At 35.8% G+C, this 21,877-nt stretch overlaps 1 protein-coding gene across 1 annotated transcript in view; it reads left to right on the top strand.

The window, feature by feature from the left end:
• LOC131580129 (adhesion G protein-coupled receptor A3-like) overlaps nt 1–21,877 on the top strand; it is a 261,475-nt gene that overhangs the window by 227,322 nt on the left and 12,276 nt on the right. The window contains exon 17 of the mRNA XM_058840923.1: nt 776–921. Within this exon, the coding sequence (XP_058696906.1) occupies nt 776–921 (146 nt within the window). The remainder of the gene's footprint in view (nt 1–775; nt 922–21,877) is intronic.

Below are 21,877 nucleotides of genomic sequence, written 5' to 3'. Positions count from 1 at the left end.
CTCATTTTATATAATCAGATGCAGACTTAGCTGATGTAATAAAGCACTGGAGATTGGATAAAATTCCAATTACTGCTTCCATAGTAATGAATAACAATTACTAACATAACAAAGATGTTAGCATTTTAGAGGTGTTTGTACTTTGTTTTCCTTTCAATGATAAACACACCAGTTTCTTGGAGACAAAGTGATAATAACACTATTAGAGTTTATAATTCTTTTTAAGGGGAGATGCCAAAGCTGTCATTTATTTTTAAAATTCTGTAGTCAAGTTTATAATTTTCTTAAAATATGTCTGAAAGTAATCTGGATTTATCAGTGCAAATACAACTGATGCCATTGCCAGAAACAACCTTGCCTATGTATAGCAGAGAGGGAACTGCAGCAGGATTTTCCTGAAAAGGTAAAGGAAATTGCATAATAGCAAGCAAAAATGCTGGTCTCGCATTAAATTTTAAATTGCATTCTCATGATAGGCTAACAAAGAGTTCAACACAAACTAAGAGTCACATCACTTTAAATCCAGGTGTAAAATGTTTTCATTGAACAGGTTCTTAGAAAACAAATGTTTTTACGTCTCTTTCTCCCAACATAGCTTCTGGTATTACAGATAATACTGTCTGTGGTAGATTAAAGAACTGGTTTTAAGTGCAACTGTTAGATGCACTTATAAATTCATTTTAAAATGTTTGCTGGTGCCCTTATGAAGTAAGATTCTTGTAAAGCTCTTGTTTTACTGATGCATGAGTTGTTTAATTGTCCACTCTTTTTTTAGGTTGGCATAGTACTGCATTATTCTACACTCTCTACTATGCTATGGATCGGAGTAACTGCCAGGAACATTTATAAGCAAGTCACAAAAAAACCTCAGCCATGCCAAAACAGTGACCAACCTTCTTATCCAAAGCAACCACTACTCAGGTATGGAATATAAGTTATACTATTTTTTTAATGTCTTCCTAGAACATACAAATTATAAATAAATGTTCACTCTTATTTCTGTATTCTCTGCTTTTCATAGACTATAAAAAGCATCCATAACGAATTGAGTCATTTAGGTGTGTTCAAAAATCTGAGTATCTATTGTATGTTGATAGTTTACTCAGAAGATGGAAATATGTAGAATTGGTATTGGCTAAGTTCAGATACCTTTATCTGAACAGGAAGAGTTGAAATGTTTCCTGTAGAGGGAAAAAAATCCCCAAAACCAGCAACTGGCTTGCTTCCGAGCCTTATTTAATCACCAGAATCCGTGCTACAATGACCCTTTATCTCTTCTGCTGTACTTCTTGCCCACACTTGTATTGAACGCCTACCAAGCTGATAGCAGCCCTCCTCCTTGCCCATCAGAGATGTAATGCTATTACAGGAGCCGCTGGAAGGCTGCACTCCCTCTCGGCTCTCGCTGGAGCAGACTCAGAGATGTGTCTGGGATGGCATCACAGGTGTAAGACAGTAGGAGTTCTTGCCAGATGCCTCTGAGATGCTGAGACTCCCAGCCAAAAAAGTCAGCCTGCACAAGAAAAAAAAAATTAGCTAAACCTTACCCACAAAATCAGGATTTCCTGCCAAAGGCATGAGAAGATTATTTCATCTTTTTTGAGCTTAGCTATCAAAAAATTATGTATTAGCCAAAGTTATATATTGTCCCTATGCAGATTTTGGAGGGAGACAGAAAAAGAACTTCCAGAGAATAATTGCTCCTATCCATCTTGGATGTTTGTGTGAGGACAGGATGAATTGCTTTATGGAGGTGTCTCTCTTTTCTGAAAAGCTTGAATGGTCAATTTAGCCTAAAGACCTCAGTTTTATAGTGGAGGTCAGGAAATACAAATTGTACTTTTTATGTCTTTTCTGTGAAAAATCCACTGTGTATTCTTTTAAATAGATATATATTATTTTATTTTAAATACAAGATTTTTAGCAAGTAGTATTTATAGATAACTGTGTGATGTCACAACTTGTTAAAAGTCTGTAAGATGAATTTAGTTTTTCCATCTGATTCTGCAGTCAGATTTTTGCTAACATGATTTTAGTTAGAGAACTAGCTAATTTTCTTCTTTTAAAACATTTTATTTCTAGAGATGAAATTGATTAAAGTTAACATAAAATGTGCATTGGGAAGAGAAGGAGTGCCATATTGATTGCTAGCTTTGTTAGTGTAAGCAAGAGGACAGCCTTTCACGGACTGCCTGACTTTGCTAATCCATGATTTACTATGCCATTCTTCAGAGATGAGAATTTCACTCCTTCAGTTACCAGCTCATGGCAAAATGAATAATTGCCAATTTTCAAATGCTGCAGTGTGACTATTAAGGTAGAAAATTGTTACAAGTTACACAGACCCAACATAGTGTATGTTCTTCAAATTCAAATCTTGTTTGAGTTGGAAAACAGTAGACAGGTTACAGGAAAGATTACTCTAATTAGAATCTTTGTTGTACCAGTCATGTTGAGGCTCCCAGACAGTGAAAATAAATAGTAGCTATCTTAAATTTAGCAATAGAAATGATAAACCACCTTCTAGCTGTAAGAGAACATGGGTATAATTGTTTAATAGCTAAGTAAAATTATTCTAAGCTATTTTTCTCACACAGGGCACCATGTATCTTAGAGACACAGGCACTGAAATGTCTAATACAATTTCACAGTTGTTAGCACTAGATTCAAAACAGTAAGGATCAGTTTCACTTGATGTAGAAAACAGTCATAGTTTATGTAAAATTAGTTAGTATGTTAATATTTAAAATTAAGAGTCACTTTAAGCAAGAAAATGCTAAATGCTAAACTCATAATTAGTGGTTGTTTGTTCTTTTAGAATGATAATGATCATTTGGAGGGGCAGTCTACCTTTCCTGGTTTTAATAAAATTAAAGTGTGAATTATTCTTTGTCATAATATTCCCATAAAATCCATTTAGGATGCTTACATTTCAATGCAGTCATTTATAAGAAATGTTTTAACTAGACATGTTCTTGTCTAAGCCAATGCCAGCCTTTATACATATTGTTCCTCAGGTACTTAAGGAAAACATGAGTTTGGGTGAGGGGGTGTTAATTTATCTCCATTTGACATCAGTAGATAGGTAAATTGTATAAAGTTTATTCAAATGGAGATGGATTTAGGCTCTTTTATATGTCAGGACTGTCAATGATAGGAAGCAAATGATACAGTCTATGAGACACTTTTAAACAAGACATAGTTTTTCAGTGATCCTTCTCTGTAGGCTTGGCTTTGTTGAATACAAATATTTGAATGTGTTTGGCAAGACCTCTATGCTCAGCTGTTGTCCTTCAGTCTTCTTTGGTAATGGTTGTATTTGATAGACAGTGTTCCCAGTTCATATGTGAGTGGTTCTGTGTTCCTTATCCATGCTGAATGAGACATAAGGGTATCTTCTGTGAGTCAGCAAGTGGGGTCTAATGCCAAAAACCAGCACATAAATCTATCATGTGGAATTTACCACGAAATCATAAAGATTGCCTCACCACATTTGCTTCACAAAGCTTGGTCCATTCTAAAAAGTAGCTGAAATAGTGAAAATAAATACCAGAATATCTAAAAGGAGACCTTACCTGTTAGTAGAAAAGGATGTAGGCTTGTAAGAGTTGCTTTGGTTTCTCTGCCTGCTGTTTGCATATTTACTTGCAGGAGCAAGACGAACGAGGTGCCCTTGATCCTTTTCTCCTACTTTTCTTTGAGCTGTAGCAATATGTACCCTATTATGTAAAGCTGTGGTTCTTTATAAGTTTTCTCTCTTCTAGATAGAGTTATCAAATTTGAAACATTTTTGCAATCTAATTTTACTCCATGGCAATATGGTTTTAAATATTGCCTTTTTTGTATGTTAATCATGTATTATGAGATACATTATGTACACTGTACATTATACAGTATATATATTTTATTATATATATTATTAATGAAATATATATTATCTGTTAATTACAGAGTTAAACCCCTGAGGGCCGATCACTTTGATGACTGGAACCAACTGTAACAATTTTGGCATTTTTCTCTAAATGTGCCTGGGTGCTAATGAGGTGGATCAAATTAATGCATCATTGAGTTTTGTGTATTGAAATTCTGAACCTTAGCACTTCAACAGATAATGAAATTACTTCCTGTAAAATATACTCCCTGGTATTCTTAATAGAAATAAATAATTCTATCTGTTCATCCTCTGTGGACATTTGTTAAACCTGGCAGAGTCTGACTCATCTGAAGGCAGATTTTGCCAGCAAAGGCAAAGGGGCATGCAAGATTCAGCTATTACTGTATTGTACAAGACTTCTTATCAGCCCAAGCTGAGGCACAGGTAGTGTTAGTTTTTGTGCCTGCTACGTGCATGCATTTTTCATGCAATGCTCTGCACACATACAGATTAGGCAGAAGCACAGAGCAGCAGAAAATACTTCTAAAAGCTATTCTGTTAAAATCATTTCTTTCTAGAGTGACAGAAAAAAAATCAGATTACTTTCATTTTTAATAAGATAACTAGTGAGCACAATTGCATTCTAAACATTTAAAATAAAAAATAAATAAGCCGCCAGCTGGGCCAGAGATTGGTGATAAGGAGACAGATAATTAAGTTTTATCTCAAGGTTAGGTACAAATATATCTCCTAATGTTCTCCCCACCTCTTTTATTCAATGAATGTCTTGCAAGATAACTAATATGGCAGTCTTCAGATTACAGAGTCCAATATCCCATATCTGTCATGAAAAAATATCGATGTGCATAAATAAGGTTGCAGACGCACCAGCGAAATGGATAACAGTTGATGTTCCTGTCTCTGTTGAACTTCATCTTATTTTTAATGTAACATATTTTGATAAGCTTTTTTAAATGTTCTTTCTAAAGTTGTGGGGCTGTTGGGAAATGTACCTCATGCAGTGCTTTAGAAAAATTGTACACCTAGCTGTAGTAGCAATTTCAGAATGGACTGTGCCCTTTGCTTTGTATTCAAAGTAGTAGCCTTAGTACTGTGGCTAAAAAATCATAACTGAGGCAAATTGAAAGAGTTTTCAGCAGTACATGGGGAGTACCTACAGTCAATACCACTGGCTTCAATTCCCTTCTCTTATTGTTTTCAACCTTAAAGAATTTTAAGAGTTAGGACTAATTTTTAGAATGAGAAAGCTGATTGCCTGTTTCATATATTTTGAAATGTCTTAACTGTCCTTTAAACCTGCAGAGAGAGCAGACCTAGAAGTGCAGTAGCTGAGAATGGGAGTCCTTTGGTCAAACCGTACTAATCTGCTAATGGAAGTTTACGTGCAGATGTGTGTATGGGTGTCTGCTATTCTATATGAGCTTGTATATCATGTACATGTTTGTATATCATGTACATGCTCTTCCAGAGTACAGAGCAATGTCTTGAAAGCAGCAATGAGAGGGGTCTTCCTAGTGAGCTGTGTTTGTGGTGCAGTGGTGACTAACAACCTGCACACTCCTGCAAGATGTGGTAGTAGCAAGATGCTGCTCTTGCACCGTCCCCCTCGCCTTGGGAATGTGGCAGCAGCTCTTCACCTTCATTCCCAAGCTCATTATTTCCCTCAGCTACCTAAACATTAATCAGTAGCACCCAGCAAAACAGTAACTAAGTATCTTTGAGACACTGAATTATGCTAAATCCTTTCACTGCAAAAAGGGAGAAACCACACTAAACTTTCAAATACAAAGAAATCCTCTCATGTTATTGCTGACAAGTCCTTGTGATGAGGCTCTTGCCTTACAGTGAGGGGATTTTACAGACTTGCATGATACCACAGGGGTCACGGCACCACTTAGTGCTTTGTTCAGTGTTAACCCTGCTTGTCCCAGGATGAACATTTAGCTGCTTGATCTGAATTCTGACAAGCTGGAAACCAACACATGGGCACAAATGGATCTATTGCTGTGTTTGCCTAACTGCTGGTCCTGAGAGAGCCTGGCAGGAAATGTTGTGACTTCCATCACAAATTGATTATATGGAAATTTTTACTGATAATAAATAATAAAGCAGGCTGTGTCTTGAATATGAGTTGAGCACAGCAGTGATCATTATGTCATTATAAATTATCACATAATGTTTTTGCACCATAATGGAGATAGTGAAAACGTTTTGGTTATAAAGACCGAAGACTTCTTATATTTAGTTTTTAAATAATGATTATGTACAGAGAAAAACCCTAGAGTAAAAAAAAAAGATTATGCTTTCTAATATTCTTGAGGGTGAAATGGTCTTCAGAAAATGATCTTTGTTAATGTCCCCTACAATTTATAACAAGTTTGCTACAATTTATTGCAGCATAACAGCAGTGTAATGGGGGATCAACATTTGACTATGATAAGAAATACTTTATTAAACATCAAGATTGGCAAATATGCTATTTTTTTGGCCATGCCCTTTTTTGAATCTTCAGACTGAATCCTATGAAGTGACTTAATTTACATTCTGACAGACAGAGACATCACTTGTCCCCTTGAAACCAGCAACTCTGAAATGCAGTTAAGTTCTAGTGCATTTTTCATTAGTGCTGGCTCTCATGAATTCATGTCTTCTAGTATGAAGCAGTGATTGAGAGAGAGAGGGAGAGAGAAAGAGGTCAGATGAAAAGTGTCGTTTGCAATCCATTGTTTTCTTCTTCATGATATGCTCTTAAATATTAACTCATAGAGTTTTGATCCATGAAAGCTCATCTTCCCACAGAGAACATATCAAACTTCCTCTATAAAATATAAATCTAGAACTGATTATCCCAAGGGATCATCTGTCTTTTTCCTAAAAATTCTCTATGGTTTGAGTATGTTGAATTAAATGGGAAGTGCCACAGGGCAGAATTCCCGGGAGCCTTGAGGAGATCTCTGTAGTTCACTCTTTACTATTAGCATAGACCCAATTGTGTCATTGCAGAGTAAGTGAAAATGATGTCTCCCTGCAAGTAAGGTTTTCACCAGCTGGATGAACCATGGCATGGTGAGCCAGCAGTCTCTCTGAAAATCTGCTCCAGGAAGTTGGTTATAATTTAAGTTCTTGATTGTATCCTTGCTTAGAGGACAGAATATTTTGACGTGGGCAGGGTCAGTCATCAGGAAGTTTATCTCACATTTCTGATAATGTAATCAACATTTCTTATTTTAGATATGGGAAGTTAAGACTAGAAATGTGTATTATTAGATAATTTTACAATTGTGCTGTAATTTTTTGCAATCCTCATGTATTCTCAAGGCTGCTTATTGCCTCCATACTGTAAATTCCTAAAAAGAACAAAGTGTGTAACAGCTGCTTTTATCAAATGGATTGGGTTGGGAGAGACCTTAAAGATGATCTAGATATTTCTTAGATATTATCTGCAAAACACTATTCCCATGTTTCTTGTTTCAATATTTGTCATATTTCCTGGGAAGGAGAAAGGCCATGTTGCTGAAATAGCTTTCTAACTTTTTTTGTTCATTTTATTCACCAAAGTAAGGCTTATCTTTCCAACATCAAAATAAATTATTATATTGTTGTATTGGGTATTAAAATAATCTAAGGATAACAGCCTTTTTGAAGTTTTAGTTTGATTTAATTATGGAGCTATTATTTTGAACAATGCTGTGTTGCTTCTGAAGACAATTTTAATAACTGTCATTCAAAGATGACACAAGTAATACAACAGTACCAACAGAAATGTTGATCATTGTAGACAGATTGTGTTCTGTCTCATCAGCCCAACAGTTTAGGCAAGTTCTCAGAGAAAACCAAACCAAAAAAACCAACAACAAACAAACCTCAAACCAACCAAAAAACCAAACAAAATCAACAAAAATCCCACTCAAACAAAAATAATTAAAATGCTGGAAGGAACCTTAGCCAGAACAAACAGAATAGTTCTGCCCCTTGAGGAATAAAAGCTAGAGATAATGAAAAAAAGAAGCTTAAAAACAAAACAGGAAGTTTAAGTCTGTATGTCACAAATTAAAGGAAGAGACAGGATTGCAGAAGCTAAAGGTGCTTGGAATTTGGTTTGATACTTCAAGGACATAGTGGTATTACATGCTATTTAACATGATCACCCTTAAATCCTGATATATAACTTAAATATATAACTACATATATATAACATATATATTACTGATATATGTTCAGATGGAGTCAAGGATGTAACTGAAAGGTCTGCAGTGGAAAAGGGTGTAAAATTACAATAAGGGAAACATTTACATTAATTCTTTTTACTGAATTTCAACTTGAAATTGAAATCGAAGCTAATTTTATTTTCATCAAATGGGGATAAAATTATCTTTGGTTAAAGCCAATGTTTCATTCAGGTTTGGATTAATTGTTCTACACAAGAAAATTTCCAGTAAAATGAAAATATTAAAATATTATGGAGGTCCACAGTAGCAATATACTGTCATTGGTATCCTGAGAAAATCGTTGCACTTTTCATAGGCCATGTAAATATTCATTGCTGACAGCATTGGATTTCCAGGGTATGGTGCCATAGCATGGAGGTATTTTCCTGCCTTTTCCTTTATCAAACAGGAGAAGTGATTAGAACTTTTCTTCTGCACCTTCAGCATGAGTGATTGGATTGTGGAGCCACTAACAGCAAGATGGTAACAGAGCCTCCTGCTTTGCTTGTAGCTCCACTTCATCTGGTTTATGAACCAAAATTCCGAAAGTTCCTTCTCATGGAATAGTCAGCAATACTATTCTTCAAAACTGACCTGAATGCACTACCAAATACTTTTAGTGAATGATCCCCAGAGGATAGGATCCTCCTTGATGTGAACTGATGTCAAGAGCCTGTCAGAATCAAGGTAGAGAAAGGATTTTGTTGAGTCATAACTTCATAAGCTAAGGTATAGGCAAGGTACACACAATGTGGATGCTTTTCAGAGTAGAAATACAATAATACCAAATCTTTTAGAGATGTTGAGGTTGAAGCTGAAGTTTTATCCTCTTTTTTTAAAGAACAGTGTCTGAGCTACTTAGTATACATGAAAAAGAAATGGGTTACGATTATTGCAAAAGAAACATATGTCAGCTCATTACTTGTAAACAAGATATTAAACAGCATAGCAAGTCACTTAGATCCATTCAACTGAAACTCTCTCCAATGATACAGCTATTGACAAACATGGCCAAAAAAAAGAAAATGACCACACCTGAGCAATACCTGGACATTTAATGAGGAAATGATAGGTTTAGGATAGAAATTTTAACTACATGAGTTATGGCATTTGCAAGCTTTCAAAATTGTGAGCTTCCTGAAGACTTAAAATTAATTCTGTGATATTCTCAGCTTTGAGCTGCAACATACTGATCTGCAGAACTGTGTATTAGACGGAATGTTCAGCTGATTTTATCCTGAGTTCACATCTAGGTATTTCCTGGAAATTCAGAATTCTTGTCACACTATCCCTTGCCTCCGTAGCTTCTAGCATTTGAGCTACTCATATACATAATTGTTGAGGGTAAGTTAGAGGGTGGGTGAGCCTGATGAAATGTTCCATGCTTTGATATGCTGCTCCAGGCAAAATGTAAAATGCTGATTGGAAATTTTACAAGTTCAAGGATTTTTAGAAGATAATATATTCAAACTCCAATGGGGGCTTTGTAGAAAACTTTATCAGATTTGAAAGAACTAAATATTTTCTCAGATGATTCTCTGGTGTCATATAGATTAAACTTGATTATGCAAAAATGTTGTAAAGATAAATGCATAAGATCTTTTCAAGTGTGCTTATTGCAATTGTATAGACAAAGAACTAAGCATTTCCATCTGCATGAAGTGATATTCACCACAATTACAGAAGAGAATATGTGAGTTTTAATGGTAGATGATTGTACTCATTAATTGGTGAGAAAAAGGAGTCACATTGGATACAAACTCTTCCTTATGAGAATTATTTTATGAGAAAGATAAAACTGAGTTTGTCACAGGACACCTGTCTTAAGCAGGCATCTGTATACATCCAGCTTTACTGTAATGAAAACCCTGATGTTGCAAGAAAACATAAGTCATGAAGATTTATGAAGCATGTTGTGCAGACTGATAAAGTGCAATGTCACAGAAATGAGAACACTGCAGGCAGCCAACGAGTGCAATATGGGATTGTGCAATAGTCTGATAATAACTGCAGTACAGTATAATCACTGTGCATTTAAATTGTAGTGTGGCATAGGACAAAGTAGGTGTTGCATTTACCAATACATTGCCACTATTCCATAAAGTAATTTTGGCTAAAAAGATAGTAGATTCCAAGAGTAAATGCTAAACAAAAAAAAAAGCACATGGCTTATCTTAAAACAAACTAGCAATAAAAAGCAAATATACATATATATATATCGTTCACATATGTGTGACAGGATTGTGATAAGTAGAGACCCTTTATATATATTAGCAGTGATAATTTTAAATGCATAATTTCAATGTTTCAGAATATTTTTTTTTATTAATGAATGACAAAATTCAAGGAAATTAAATTATATTCCTTGGACAAAAAAAATTGGTGAAATCCACAGATATGTGTAATACATTAAATATGTTGGAGCATATTTATGTATAACTGTTGCAAATTCAGTTTCAGACCTGGCTTGTTCTATGCACACTTCCAGTCAAATATGTGTGATAATCTCTGGTTTACGCCTGTTTGGAAGGAGAGTTTAAAAGTCTTGGGAGGAAAAGCTGCATTAGATTAATTCACTTGGTTTTGGGTTGAGCCACCATGGAAAATTATACATAAAGTTCCACTGATCTTCCTGACATTGTACACCTTACCCTAGCTGAAACCCATCACTGGAAATGTGGTTGATTCTTTTCAAGTTACTGTTCATTAAAAATTCCAAACGAGAAGGCATTAAAGAGAAAATTATACAAGAAATAATAAGCTTAAATTGCAGCAAGGGGTAAATAGGTTAATATTAGGAAAGTATTTCAACCTATGAAAATAGTTGGCAATTTAAACAGCTTACCTGGAAGGCTGTGGGAACCCTGTCCCAGGCAATTTGTTAGCATAGATAGATAAGACCAAGCCAGTCATGACAGGTGTTTAATGTGACCCTGACTCAGAGCTTCTGAGTGGACTAGATGATCTCCTGATGTTCATTCCTGCCCTACAATTCTGTTACTAGTAAACCAAGGATTTTTCCTAACAGTGTTTTCATTTTTCAACCCTTATTTGCTGCTGAATTTCCACAGCCTCGTTGGTCTCATAAGAAACTTGTGTTTCATTATGCAAGCGAATTCTGACAGAAGAGACTTTGAAACTAATGTGTTCCAAATATGCCTTCAGTGTTTGGAAATGTTATGAGTCTTGTAGAAAGTGGCTGCTGATCCTGCAGGTATTTTAATTCAGGTACCACCTTACTGTATAAAGCATAACAGAAAATTAGGCCACCTTCTGCTCTGAAACACATACACTCACATTGGATTTTCAGTGGGAGTTGCACATATTTAGTCACAAGAAGATTTTTGCTCATAGGTTGAAAATACTGCTTATTGCTGCTTAAAAATAAATTTTGGTAAATCTTATGTAATTTTAAAAACTCAAATTAAAATAATTTAAATATCTAATATCTAATATACTTTAGTAAAATAGAATTTCCAGATTAAACTGTATGCCTGTATTGATTGAGTACTCATTCAGACAAAGGGGTAATGCCATTATTATTGGATTATACTTAATACCCAGAGAATCACTTGGGATTTTAAGTTTATCAGAAAGTGAACACTGGTGAGGTTTTCTGTGAAAGAAAAGTTGAGCACACAAGATACCTGACTTATTTATCTAATGATAATGAGAGATACCTAGTATTGTTTTAGCTATTAATTATGAGGTAAGAGAACTATGATTACAGAAGACCATTTGTGTTTACTTTTCAATATTTGTAAGCAATGTCAAGAAAAAGTCATGAGTGGTCAGTCACATGATTTTGCTGCTTCTTCATATTGGATGAACTTGTAGACATGTCCAGAAAAAGAAAAGTACCTCTACATGGAGAGTTCATTTCCAAGAAATATGTGTGCATACCACTTTGGAATTCTATATCTGGAATTACTGATGTCTCTAAAACTCTTTCTCATAATTCCAAAAGATAAGGAGCAGGAATTGTGGGCCAATCACAACCTCTGTTATTTGTGGAGTAGTTGCCCCATGCTGGCTATCATTTATAGCATTTTGGACTGTTTAATGTGAATTATCAGACTCATGTTATTCTTTTATATAAGAATGGTGTTGAACTTGTCTACTTGTGTATCTCAGTCTTCTCAGTTAGAGGTGTTGAAGAAGAAACCAATTATCCATATTCCCTCTTCATGCTTCTAAGAGAGTGCTTTCCAACTACGGAGAACATTTCCTTCTGAGGTTCTGGAATTGCTAAATCTGATAACAGTTATTGTACCTAGCAAAGCTAGGCAGCCTTTTGCCCTGGAAAGCTGAGCAATGAGGTGCTCTTAGAGTTTTCTGAAGATGGCTGTTTATTCCTTTTCCAACCTCTTTCCATGGTCATAACTTTCTGAAAATGACATATCATTTCTCGCTTTAAATTAGTATTTTTCAATTTATTTTTATAAAAATAACTCTATTTCTGCTTTTCCTTTTCTTTCAAAGCTTCATGTTCACTTGTGGTTGAGTGCTCAAAAAAACCCTATGATTTTTTTAAAACTTACCTTTTGACCTTTTTATAAATGATGGAAAAACTTTCTTTTTGCTTCTGGTTAAAATCTGGGATAGGGATCACCAGAAATAGATTTTTGTGTATGTCAGCTTTTAAACAATAGGAAAAAGCAAATGTTCATGCCATCATCATACATAAAAGATTTTCCATAGCTCAGCTTAGTAATACAAAGACTGACAACAGCAAAACCCCTCAACATTAAAGTTAAAAATCAGGGTTGACATTCATGAACTCATGCAATTGTACCTTTGTTTCTTACTTTTCAATAGGGTGAATTAAGGATAAAATGTCAACCTGAATTTTTGTCAATAAATCTAAATCTCCATGGTTTTGTGGAGTCAAGTCATTAATTGAACAGTACTTTCTATGGGTTAATAGCAGGCTAATCTACATTTTTTTCTAATATAAAAAAGAATACTCTTTGCAGATTGAATTACATTCTATGGACTGTGAAAGAGTAAATGTTCTAGAAAGAAGCCAAAAATCTTAAACCTATCTAAAATAGAAGTTATTTTCAGCATGTTTTAATGCTTCCCTTCTGCTTGTTACATTTAATAAAACCTTCTTGCTAAGTTTTAACTTCTTGGCTACCTGCATATCTGTCAAGATGAAAAATTTGAAGTTGTAGAAATGGGTAATATTGCATAAATCCTAATGCAATATTTTCTCCACAAAAAACAAAAAAAGTCATCTTTTTCTTTTTTGCAAACTTTAGGGATGAAACTTCACTCAAGTTCTTTACAGGGTAGATTAGTTTCTGAAAAAGAGTAAAGCAGTTGTGTAGTACAAAATCAAGCAAGTCTGCATCTCATTTGGAGTTTGATCAAAGCAAGTGGGGATAAGGCACTTTGAGAAGTAATGGGTGCACAACCTGTTAAACACAATAATGGTGTTTATACATAGCATAAATTTCTCCGTGGTCTCAACTCTTCTTGGCTGGCTACAGCCACAGGTGTAGGCATTGATGGGATGTGAACTGGGGTGCCTTTCTGAGTAGGATTGTGTCCTGTCTTGGTTACATTTTGATAATATATTGTACTGTTCTAAAGAGCTCAGACTTTAGAGACATTTATTTGAAAATTGATATTGGAAGTATATTTGAGATTTTAAAATATTTGAAATACATTTATATTGAAAATTATTCAGAATAAATTTGAAAATGTAGGAATTTTCAAGCTGTGCTCACTCACCTGTGAATTAGTCCACTCTGAGTAGTGCATAGGTTCAATTTACATATTAATGTATACTAGAAGAGCAGTGGTTGAAAGAAGCCTTCTCTCAGCATTGACATCTGGTGTGGATGGACCCTTACAAGACTGAAAAAATAACAATGAATAATAAGTTAATCATAATGTCATAAAAGTAATAAGATTGGCAGAAACGTCTGTAAGTCATCTCGTTTAACTTTCCATTCAGATCAGATCCAACTTGAAAGTGAGCTCAGGTTCTCAACTAGTCCAGTTTTGAAAATCTGCAAGGACTTCTTCCACTTGTTCTGGCTCTGTATCCTGTCAGCTTCCATACTGAATGGACTACAAACATGAAATGTAAGGCCTGAAATAAATCACAAAAAATCACCCAATCCCACCAAAATTCAGGAATATGTTATAAATTGAAGTACATGGAAACAAAGCTGTCATTACTAAAGATTCCTGAGGGGAAAAAAGATAGGAGGTAATGAAAGGTGCTTAAAAATGTTGGAATACCACAAAAAAAAAAAAGTAAAGGAGAGAAGTTATTCCAAATTAATCAAATTAATAGATTTTCAATTCCTACTATTTTCTTTTTGTTCATTAGGGTGTAAGTAGTGGTTGCATGTAGTACTAGTTTCATGTTCCAAATGTTGCCAGCTGTGAAACTGGGTTATCATTCATGGATGATGACAACTTTTTAGCTGTGCCTTCTTATTCTGAGAAGGAAAATAAACTCGAGATTTAGAAGTGATTACATAAGAGAGATGCAGGAAAAAATCTGGTTGAAAAAAACTGAAATGTTTTATCTTCGGATTTTGAATTTTTTACCTGACCTATATTTTGAAGCTTCACATTTTAGATTTCTGGTGCATAAATTTTCAGACTCTAGTCTTTGTGGGCTGCAATTTAATTGTTGAGGAAAGCATTCTATTCTGTCCTGCTGCTCTGTGTAAGAACAGATATTTTTCTCTCAGCAAGTAATTGTGAACAAAGACAATATGAGGGTAGAAATAAAAACAACCCAAAACCAAGAAGGCACATGTTTAACTTACACAGGCACCTACATAATACTTTATTTGCAATTTTTCATTGTGAAGTCTTAGTAAATAAAGCAAAAATGTAGTGCCTTCAGGATCTATGTGTCAAAGCACTAAGGTTATATTTTAGGATTTTAACATCTGTGCCTTGCTCTGGCTTTACCTGACTGTTTCCAGATGGTTTTCTGTATGATTGAAAGCAGCTTCTGTGTGAATGAATGTCATGGCTGATATCTAAGGCTACTACTTTTTCTTAACTTTAAAAGATGCTCCCTCCTTAACTCATGATCTGTGGTAAACCCTAAAAATACTAGAACTATTTAAAAAAATCAAAATATTTAAAATGGGAACCAAATTAAAACACAGAGTCCCTTCCTTTACCACAGAGGTCTTTAGAGGAATTCAAAACCTGCATGTATTCTTTTCATGTCTGAAATAATTCCTTTTGGGGAAGTGTTTGATCTCTTCTCTAAAAATGTGGGTTCAATAGCTGAAAGCTTGGTAGCTGAAAAGATTCAACAGAAAGGGTTTTGTGGTTTCCATGGATCTTCTGTGTAAAGGCTTTTCAATTTTAAATGGCCCTCTGGGTTTGCGATGGAATACTTCTTGTAGACCAGGAAGATTCAATAATCAAAATGGTATTATTTTTTAGTATGTGGTTTCTTCATGTCTTAAACAAGACTGTTTGTCCTCTCACTTTGCCTGAGGATACATCTTGCTATAGCTGTGTGATTAGATTTTAGATACATGCAGTTGAAAATAAACCCAATTACCTAAATAAATGGAAGGTAGCAGTAAATTGTGATTAGCACATAATTGTAAACCCAGAGATGCAGAAGCTTGAAACACTAAATGTTTAAATTTGGGGATGTAGCACCTAATCATTAACAATGCTTTGACAATGAGGCATTTATTACCTTATTAGTAAAATGCTCAGAAAGAGTGAGAATGCTTTAATATTTTGTAGTATTAATATTCAAAAGCCAATAGAGATACTTCCATGTATTTTCTATTCACAGTCTAAATATGTCTTGAGTATGGTGTATGGGTGTCATTTAACAATATGCAGAGGATATGCTGAACAAATCTAGAGGGATGAAATTTACCACTGTTCTGTACACTTCATAAGAAAACACTTTATGAGGACATATCATCCTATCAAACATGACTCAAATATTAAAAATATGTATGCTGCACAGTGGCTGTAACATGTATAATTTTAAAGTCTTTCTGAGAGGACTCGAACAGTAACAACCCAGTCACTGCTGTGTGACAGAAACCAGCTGATGCTTTCAGCAGTTTTGCATACAGTTATGTCTGAAGCTGTAATTTTCATTTTCGTTGAAAAAAGACAGTTTGGGGTTTTTTGCAGAAAAGGCAGATTTCATGGGGCAACATTAAATTTCCTAAACTGATTACTTTAATGGCTTATATCAATCAAACAGGCTGTAAAAGATGCTTGAAATGTTTCAGAGCCAGCTGAAGAGATAAATATGCTTTTTAGCTTTCTCACTGCTATATTCTCTCCGTAAGTAGTAACACTAACAGTCATAATTCAGGAATCAATAAACAAAAGTAAGACTTGTGGTATTAATGTAGAAAAGCAGGATATTTTTGAACACTGAATTTAAGATTCCTATCTGCTAATCTTTGAACCATTAAAGTTCACATTTTCACATTTCGCCTCTAATTGTCTGTAATGGAAAAATGGGAATTTATTCTTATTTATATTTTGATCTCGTTAAGAAACAGTTTGTTTACGGATGTGTCTGTCATTGAGACTTTTCTTGTCTAATAACTCAGCTGCAGTTGGTCTGAGATCGATGGAGATCATTAAACTTCTCTAGGTTCCACATGACTGGCTGGGCAGGTGAGTAACGAAGATAAATACCTCGACATAAGGGAAGGCTGAAGTTACAGAGCGATGGCAGAACTGTGGGAAAGATCTCAAAGCAACCTTGTAATGTTTTAGACACCGAAGACAAACATAAAATTTGTAGGAAATCAGATTTTAGTTTTTCCCACGCCCACACAGAAGTTCAGCTGAGAAAGCTGATTCGTTATCTCCTGCCCTCTAGAACAGGGGCTTAATTTTGCATCAAAAGATACAAGGCTTGCCAAACGTGCAAATTAACGATGCAGGTTCGTTGGAAATGCACATCTTTGAAGTGTTTCTTTCATTTTTCACTTTCTTCTAAACAATTTTAGCTCCCTCTGGCACTTTGGGCAAAGATCATGCCCTTCGTATAAGATCATTGACTTATATAAGAGAAAAAGGAAAAGAATACATGAATTTAGAAGAATAGAATTAGCATGATCTGTCTAGAGCAATTCCATACATGTTCCTGTATTCTCTTTTCATTGTCTGTTCACATACATTTGTCTTAAATGCTCAGCTGAGCAAATCTAAGAACGAGGCAGCTGCGTCTACCATTAAAGTCCCCATCTTCGTGACGTTAATTGCTTGGTCACTAATATTTTCTGAATGATTCTCTGTGTGTACAGTGAAAGAGTTTAACAGAAAATAAAACTGAGAGTATTACTCCTATGTTACCTGTGAATCTCATGCAGTCAAAATAATTTAGCTGTAACTTGGCAGTACAGCTCATAATAAAATTAATGCTTCAAAATATCTTCTTTTAATGCAACAAATACACTTCATACCTAAATTCAAAAATTTATCAAGTAGTGGATAAATAACCTCTGAATCAACTTTCAAAGGTTCTTGTTCTGTGAAAGTTAAAAATACTGTATTTTCAGGTGATCTTAGAATTACAGAACTTCAAAGGAAGGTTGAATGTTTTGCTTAAACTTTTTTAAAATTACTGCAGAAAAGAAAAAAATGTTGCCTAAAAAGCAAGTGTGTCAAAAACGCAACAATACATGAAACACAGGGGAATTCAGGAAGTTATGTTGGTGACTGCCATAGTAAAATACGGGGTTGACATAAATTCCTTTTTAAAAGTATTATTTAAAAATCTAGTCATAGGAGAACATTGACCAGAACCCCTTGTCAGTGACTTTCACAGTCAAACCAAATTAAAATATATGTCCTTCTGATAATCATTTTATTTGGTTCCTTTGGCAGCCTTAATGAAATACTAGCTCAAGTAAAACCAAAGAAATCCATATTTTCTGTTTAAAATGCAAGGTACTGACAGTCATAGGACATTGATACTAATATAAAGTGATCTGAGTATTAAATACGTGACAATATAGGAGTACAGCACTTATTATCTTTACATGCTTTACTTTTCATTTCACTTTCATATTATATAAAATGCCATTGTCACATATAGGCTCCTATCACATTTTCTTGTCTTGATGAGGGTTGATAGTTAATGGTTCTTTTCTCCCCTTTGAAAGGGAGAAGGACATCCTGGTGGTAATTGGCTTTCTAGAGGTGTACTGCAATGCTCACTGAAGCAGTTGTGTTTGATTCAGTAGACTGGAACTGCAAAATGATTTCAGCTAACAGCTCTGCGCAAGAGTAGTCAAATGCCTGGAAAAATGAGGTAGCAATGAATACCTCCAAAAAAGAGTATCAGCCATTTTATGGCTAGAAATTAACTGGAAACAGGATTGAAAGGGCTGTTGTGTTCTCTAGGGATAAAATGATTGTGTAAATAAAAAATACTCAAAGCATGAGTATTATTTCTCCTCCCATGATTTCTCCCCAAGCATTACCATAAACAGTGTTCTCTCTATAAGCATCATATCTTTGAACTTCTTCAAACACTGAATCTTTAAGAAATACTAATAAATATATTTTCTTTCTCATCAAAATGATGCTTAATATTTTACTTACTTTTTCCTTCAGAAGTGCATTCAGGATGGATTCCTGCTTACCCTGGCTTGAGTTATTTATTCATTAATAACGGGAAGAGAAGTCAATAGAGCTAAACTGCAGCATAGAATACAATGTAAGAATCATCTCTCTCTGAATTCCAACAGCCCCCAAGGTGTTCTCCAATGAAATAGGGAAAAAAATCAAGGTGTCTCTTGCTTCTTAGATACAATAGCTCTTCAATTAGTCTAGCTCACCAAGAGACAATACAGTTATCTCTATGTAAATGAATCTCCTTTCTCTTCTACATTTTCTCTGAACATTTTTTTGAGCTCCTGAATTCATTTTTTATCTTTTTGTTACACGCGTTTTTATTTTTCTGTCCTCTCTGCAGGCTTAGACTGTCTCACGTGGTCCTGGTAAGGCAAACTGCACTATCAGCCTGTAAATTCCTTTTCATCTGCAAAGTTCAGGATAAGATGTAATGGCCACACTCCCCATGAAGGGTGTTAACCGAGGAAGGTGAATATAAATCAGCACAGCCTCTTGGCTGCCTCCACCAGCAGGAGCTGAAGTCTCACCCTGCTTGAAACATCACCTGCCCTGGGTGGAGAGGCAGAGACAGAATGAATGCCCAGGGTATTGGGCTCAGAGCAGACACAGAATGAATGCCCAGGGCAGTGGGCTCAGAGCAGACACAGAATGAATGCCCAGGGCAATGGGCTCAGAGCAGACACACAGAATGAATGCCCAGGGCAATGGGCTCAGAGTAGACACAGAATGAATGCCCAGGGCAGTGGGCTCAGAACAGAGACACAGAATGAATGCCCAGGGCAGTGGGCTCAGAGCAGACACAGAATGAATGCCCAGGGCAGTGGGCTCAGAGCAGACACAGAATGAATGCCCAGGGCAGTGGGCTCAGAACAGAGACACAGAATGAATGCCCAGGGCAGTGGGCTCAGAGCAGACACAGAATGAATGCCCAGGGCAGTGGGCTCAGAACAGAGACACAGAATGAATGCCCAGGGCAGTGGGCCCAAAGCAGACACGGAATGAATGCCCAGGGCAGTGGGCTCAGAGCAGACACAGAATGAATGCCCAGGGCAGTGGGCTCAGAGCAGACACAGAATGAATGCCCAGGGCAATGGGCTCAGAGCAGACACAGAATGAATGCCCAGGGCAGTGGGCTCAGAGCAGACACACAGAATGAATGCCCAGGGCAGTGGGCTCAGAACAGAGACACAGAATGAATGCCCAGGGCAGTGGGCTCAGAGCAGACACAGAATGAATGCCCAGGGCAGTGGGCTCAGAGCAGACACAGAATGAATGCCCAGGGCAGTGGGAGGGGCATGGAGAGGGTTTGATAGGTGAGGCTTCAGATCTTCTCACCCTGACTAGCATTGTCCCTCTGTATTGCCCAGATTCCCGTGACTCTTTAAGGACAGGTGAAGAAGGGTATTTCAACTCCTTTCTAATGGCCAATTTTAATCAAAAAAACAGAGGCTAGTTTTGTCAAATAGAGGCCTGGACATCTTAAGCTGAGCAAACAAATCTGCAGACACCTTTCTTAATCAATTTTTTTACTTCATCTTTCTGTGGTTTAGTGTCTGCCTCTAAATGGAAAAGATTATACATATTCTCATGAGGACATTAGGACAATTAGTTAATTAATATTTGCAAAGCTCTTAAGTTGTAATAAGATCTAGAAAGAAGGGCTATATATAAAATAAATTAATAACTACCTGTCTAGTGGCCTTTGTTTCTTCTGTACTGAGTGAAATGTCTTATGGGAAAAAAAAGTGGACTGTGTACAGGCAGTTAAAGAGAGTAAGAATATTGACACATAAAAGGTGATAAATAGGGTTTTCACACAACCCTTACTTCTGCTGTTACTTACCATTTAAAGCTTGACTTGCAAAAGTAGAGTTTGTTTTAGTATTATTAGTAGATTATTTTTCTTTTTTAATATGTATTCTCCATATTTAGATCTCCTTTGCAGACAAGAGAAATGCACTGAAGGAAACATAGGTTATTTCTCTTCAAAAAGGTCATTGAGAAAAAAAACATTGTATTTGTAAATATGTTTGTAAGGCAAGACTATCTGGGAATAGGATTTAAAATTGTTGGGTTTCTTTCTTAAAGGAAAAGTATATTCTCAGAATCCTGTCATTTCTAAAAGCCTTATTTTTATTTTATCAAAATTCCCAGGAAAAAGGACCACAAAATTATGTGATGCATGAAAAAATCAGGAAGAATAATTTGAAAATCAGGCTCATAAATTCAGCTTTCTACAGAGCAGCTACTTATCTGTCTGCCTGCCTCCTGGGTACTTGAACTGTGGCATCTGGTTAGCTCTGAAGTTAATGACCATTTTCTATATGAATTATTTTCACAAAGATGTTAAAGCCAAATCCCAGCTCAAGGAAATGGGAAAGTCATCTTGCTGTGACTCTTCTTTTATTTTGATGTTTATTTTGCAAGTAGCTAGTCTTCCTGTGTGGACTGTGCCCTAAATGTAAGTAGAGCTAGCCTGATAATTTTTTTTTTTTTTTTTTGTACTATGGGTAGAGAAGGAATTAATGCTTCAGTAGTGTCTTTATATATATCTAACATGTGCCTTTCTAGATTTGTGCATGCAGAGAGGAATAAGGTTAAATATATGTACATTTTAATCAAGTAATATCTGCAATAAAGACTATTTCAAGCCTTTTAAATCACTTCCTGATACACTGCCATTTTGCCAGCCTCTGCAGAAAAAACCCCACGTAGTCAGTCTTGCATTACACCCATAGAGACAAGGTCTGGTCCCTTTCTGGAAAAATTCAGAGTCAAGGTTCTTAGTCTGGAAAAAATTTGGGCTAGAGAGTAGCCAGACACTCAAGCAAGAAATTTATCACCAGGTAGAGCTGTCCTTTTACTTGCTGACTTACTGAGTAACATTTATGAAAATAAACTTAGCAGAATATACTGCATGTTAAGTTATCAGAATGGATGCTGCCTGCAGGCTATTGCAGTCATTCTTGCTGACATTATCCTGTTTCTATCAGATTGGCTGTGTAGCTCCCAGTGTTTTGTGGTAGAGTTCGCCTTACAAGAGGAGTTCTTGCCCAAAGGAAGCTGGAGAACAGTAAGGCAGGATGTCAACAGAGGGGCATCACCTCCAGCAGTGTCTGCTGCTCTGTTGGGGGGGTTGTGTTTGTGTCAGTGC

This window comes from Poecile atricapillus, chromosome 6 (assembly GCF_030490865.1).
Source record: "Poecile atricapillus isolate bPoeAtr1 chromosome 6, bPoeAtr1.hap1, whole genome shotgun sequence".
In the NCBI taxonomy this organism is placed as follows: domain Eukaryota; kingdom Metazoa; phylum Chordata; class Aves; order Passeriformes; family Paridae; genus Poecile; species Poecile atricapillus.
The sequence above is the reverse complement of the archived record's forward strand: the minus strand, read 5'-3'. Positions and strand labels throughout refer to the sequence as shown.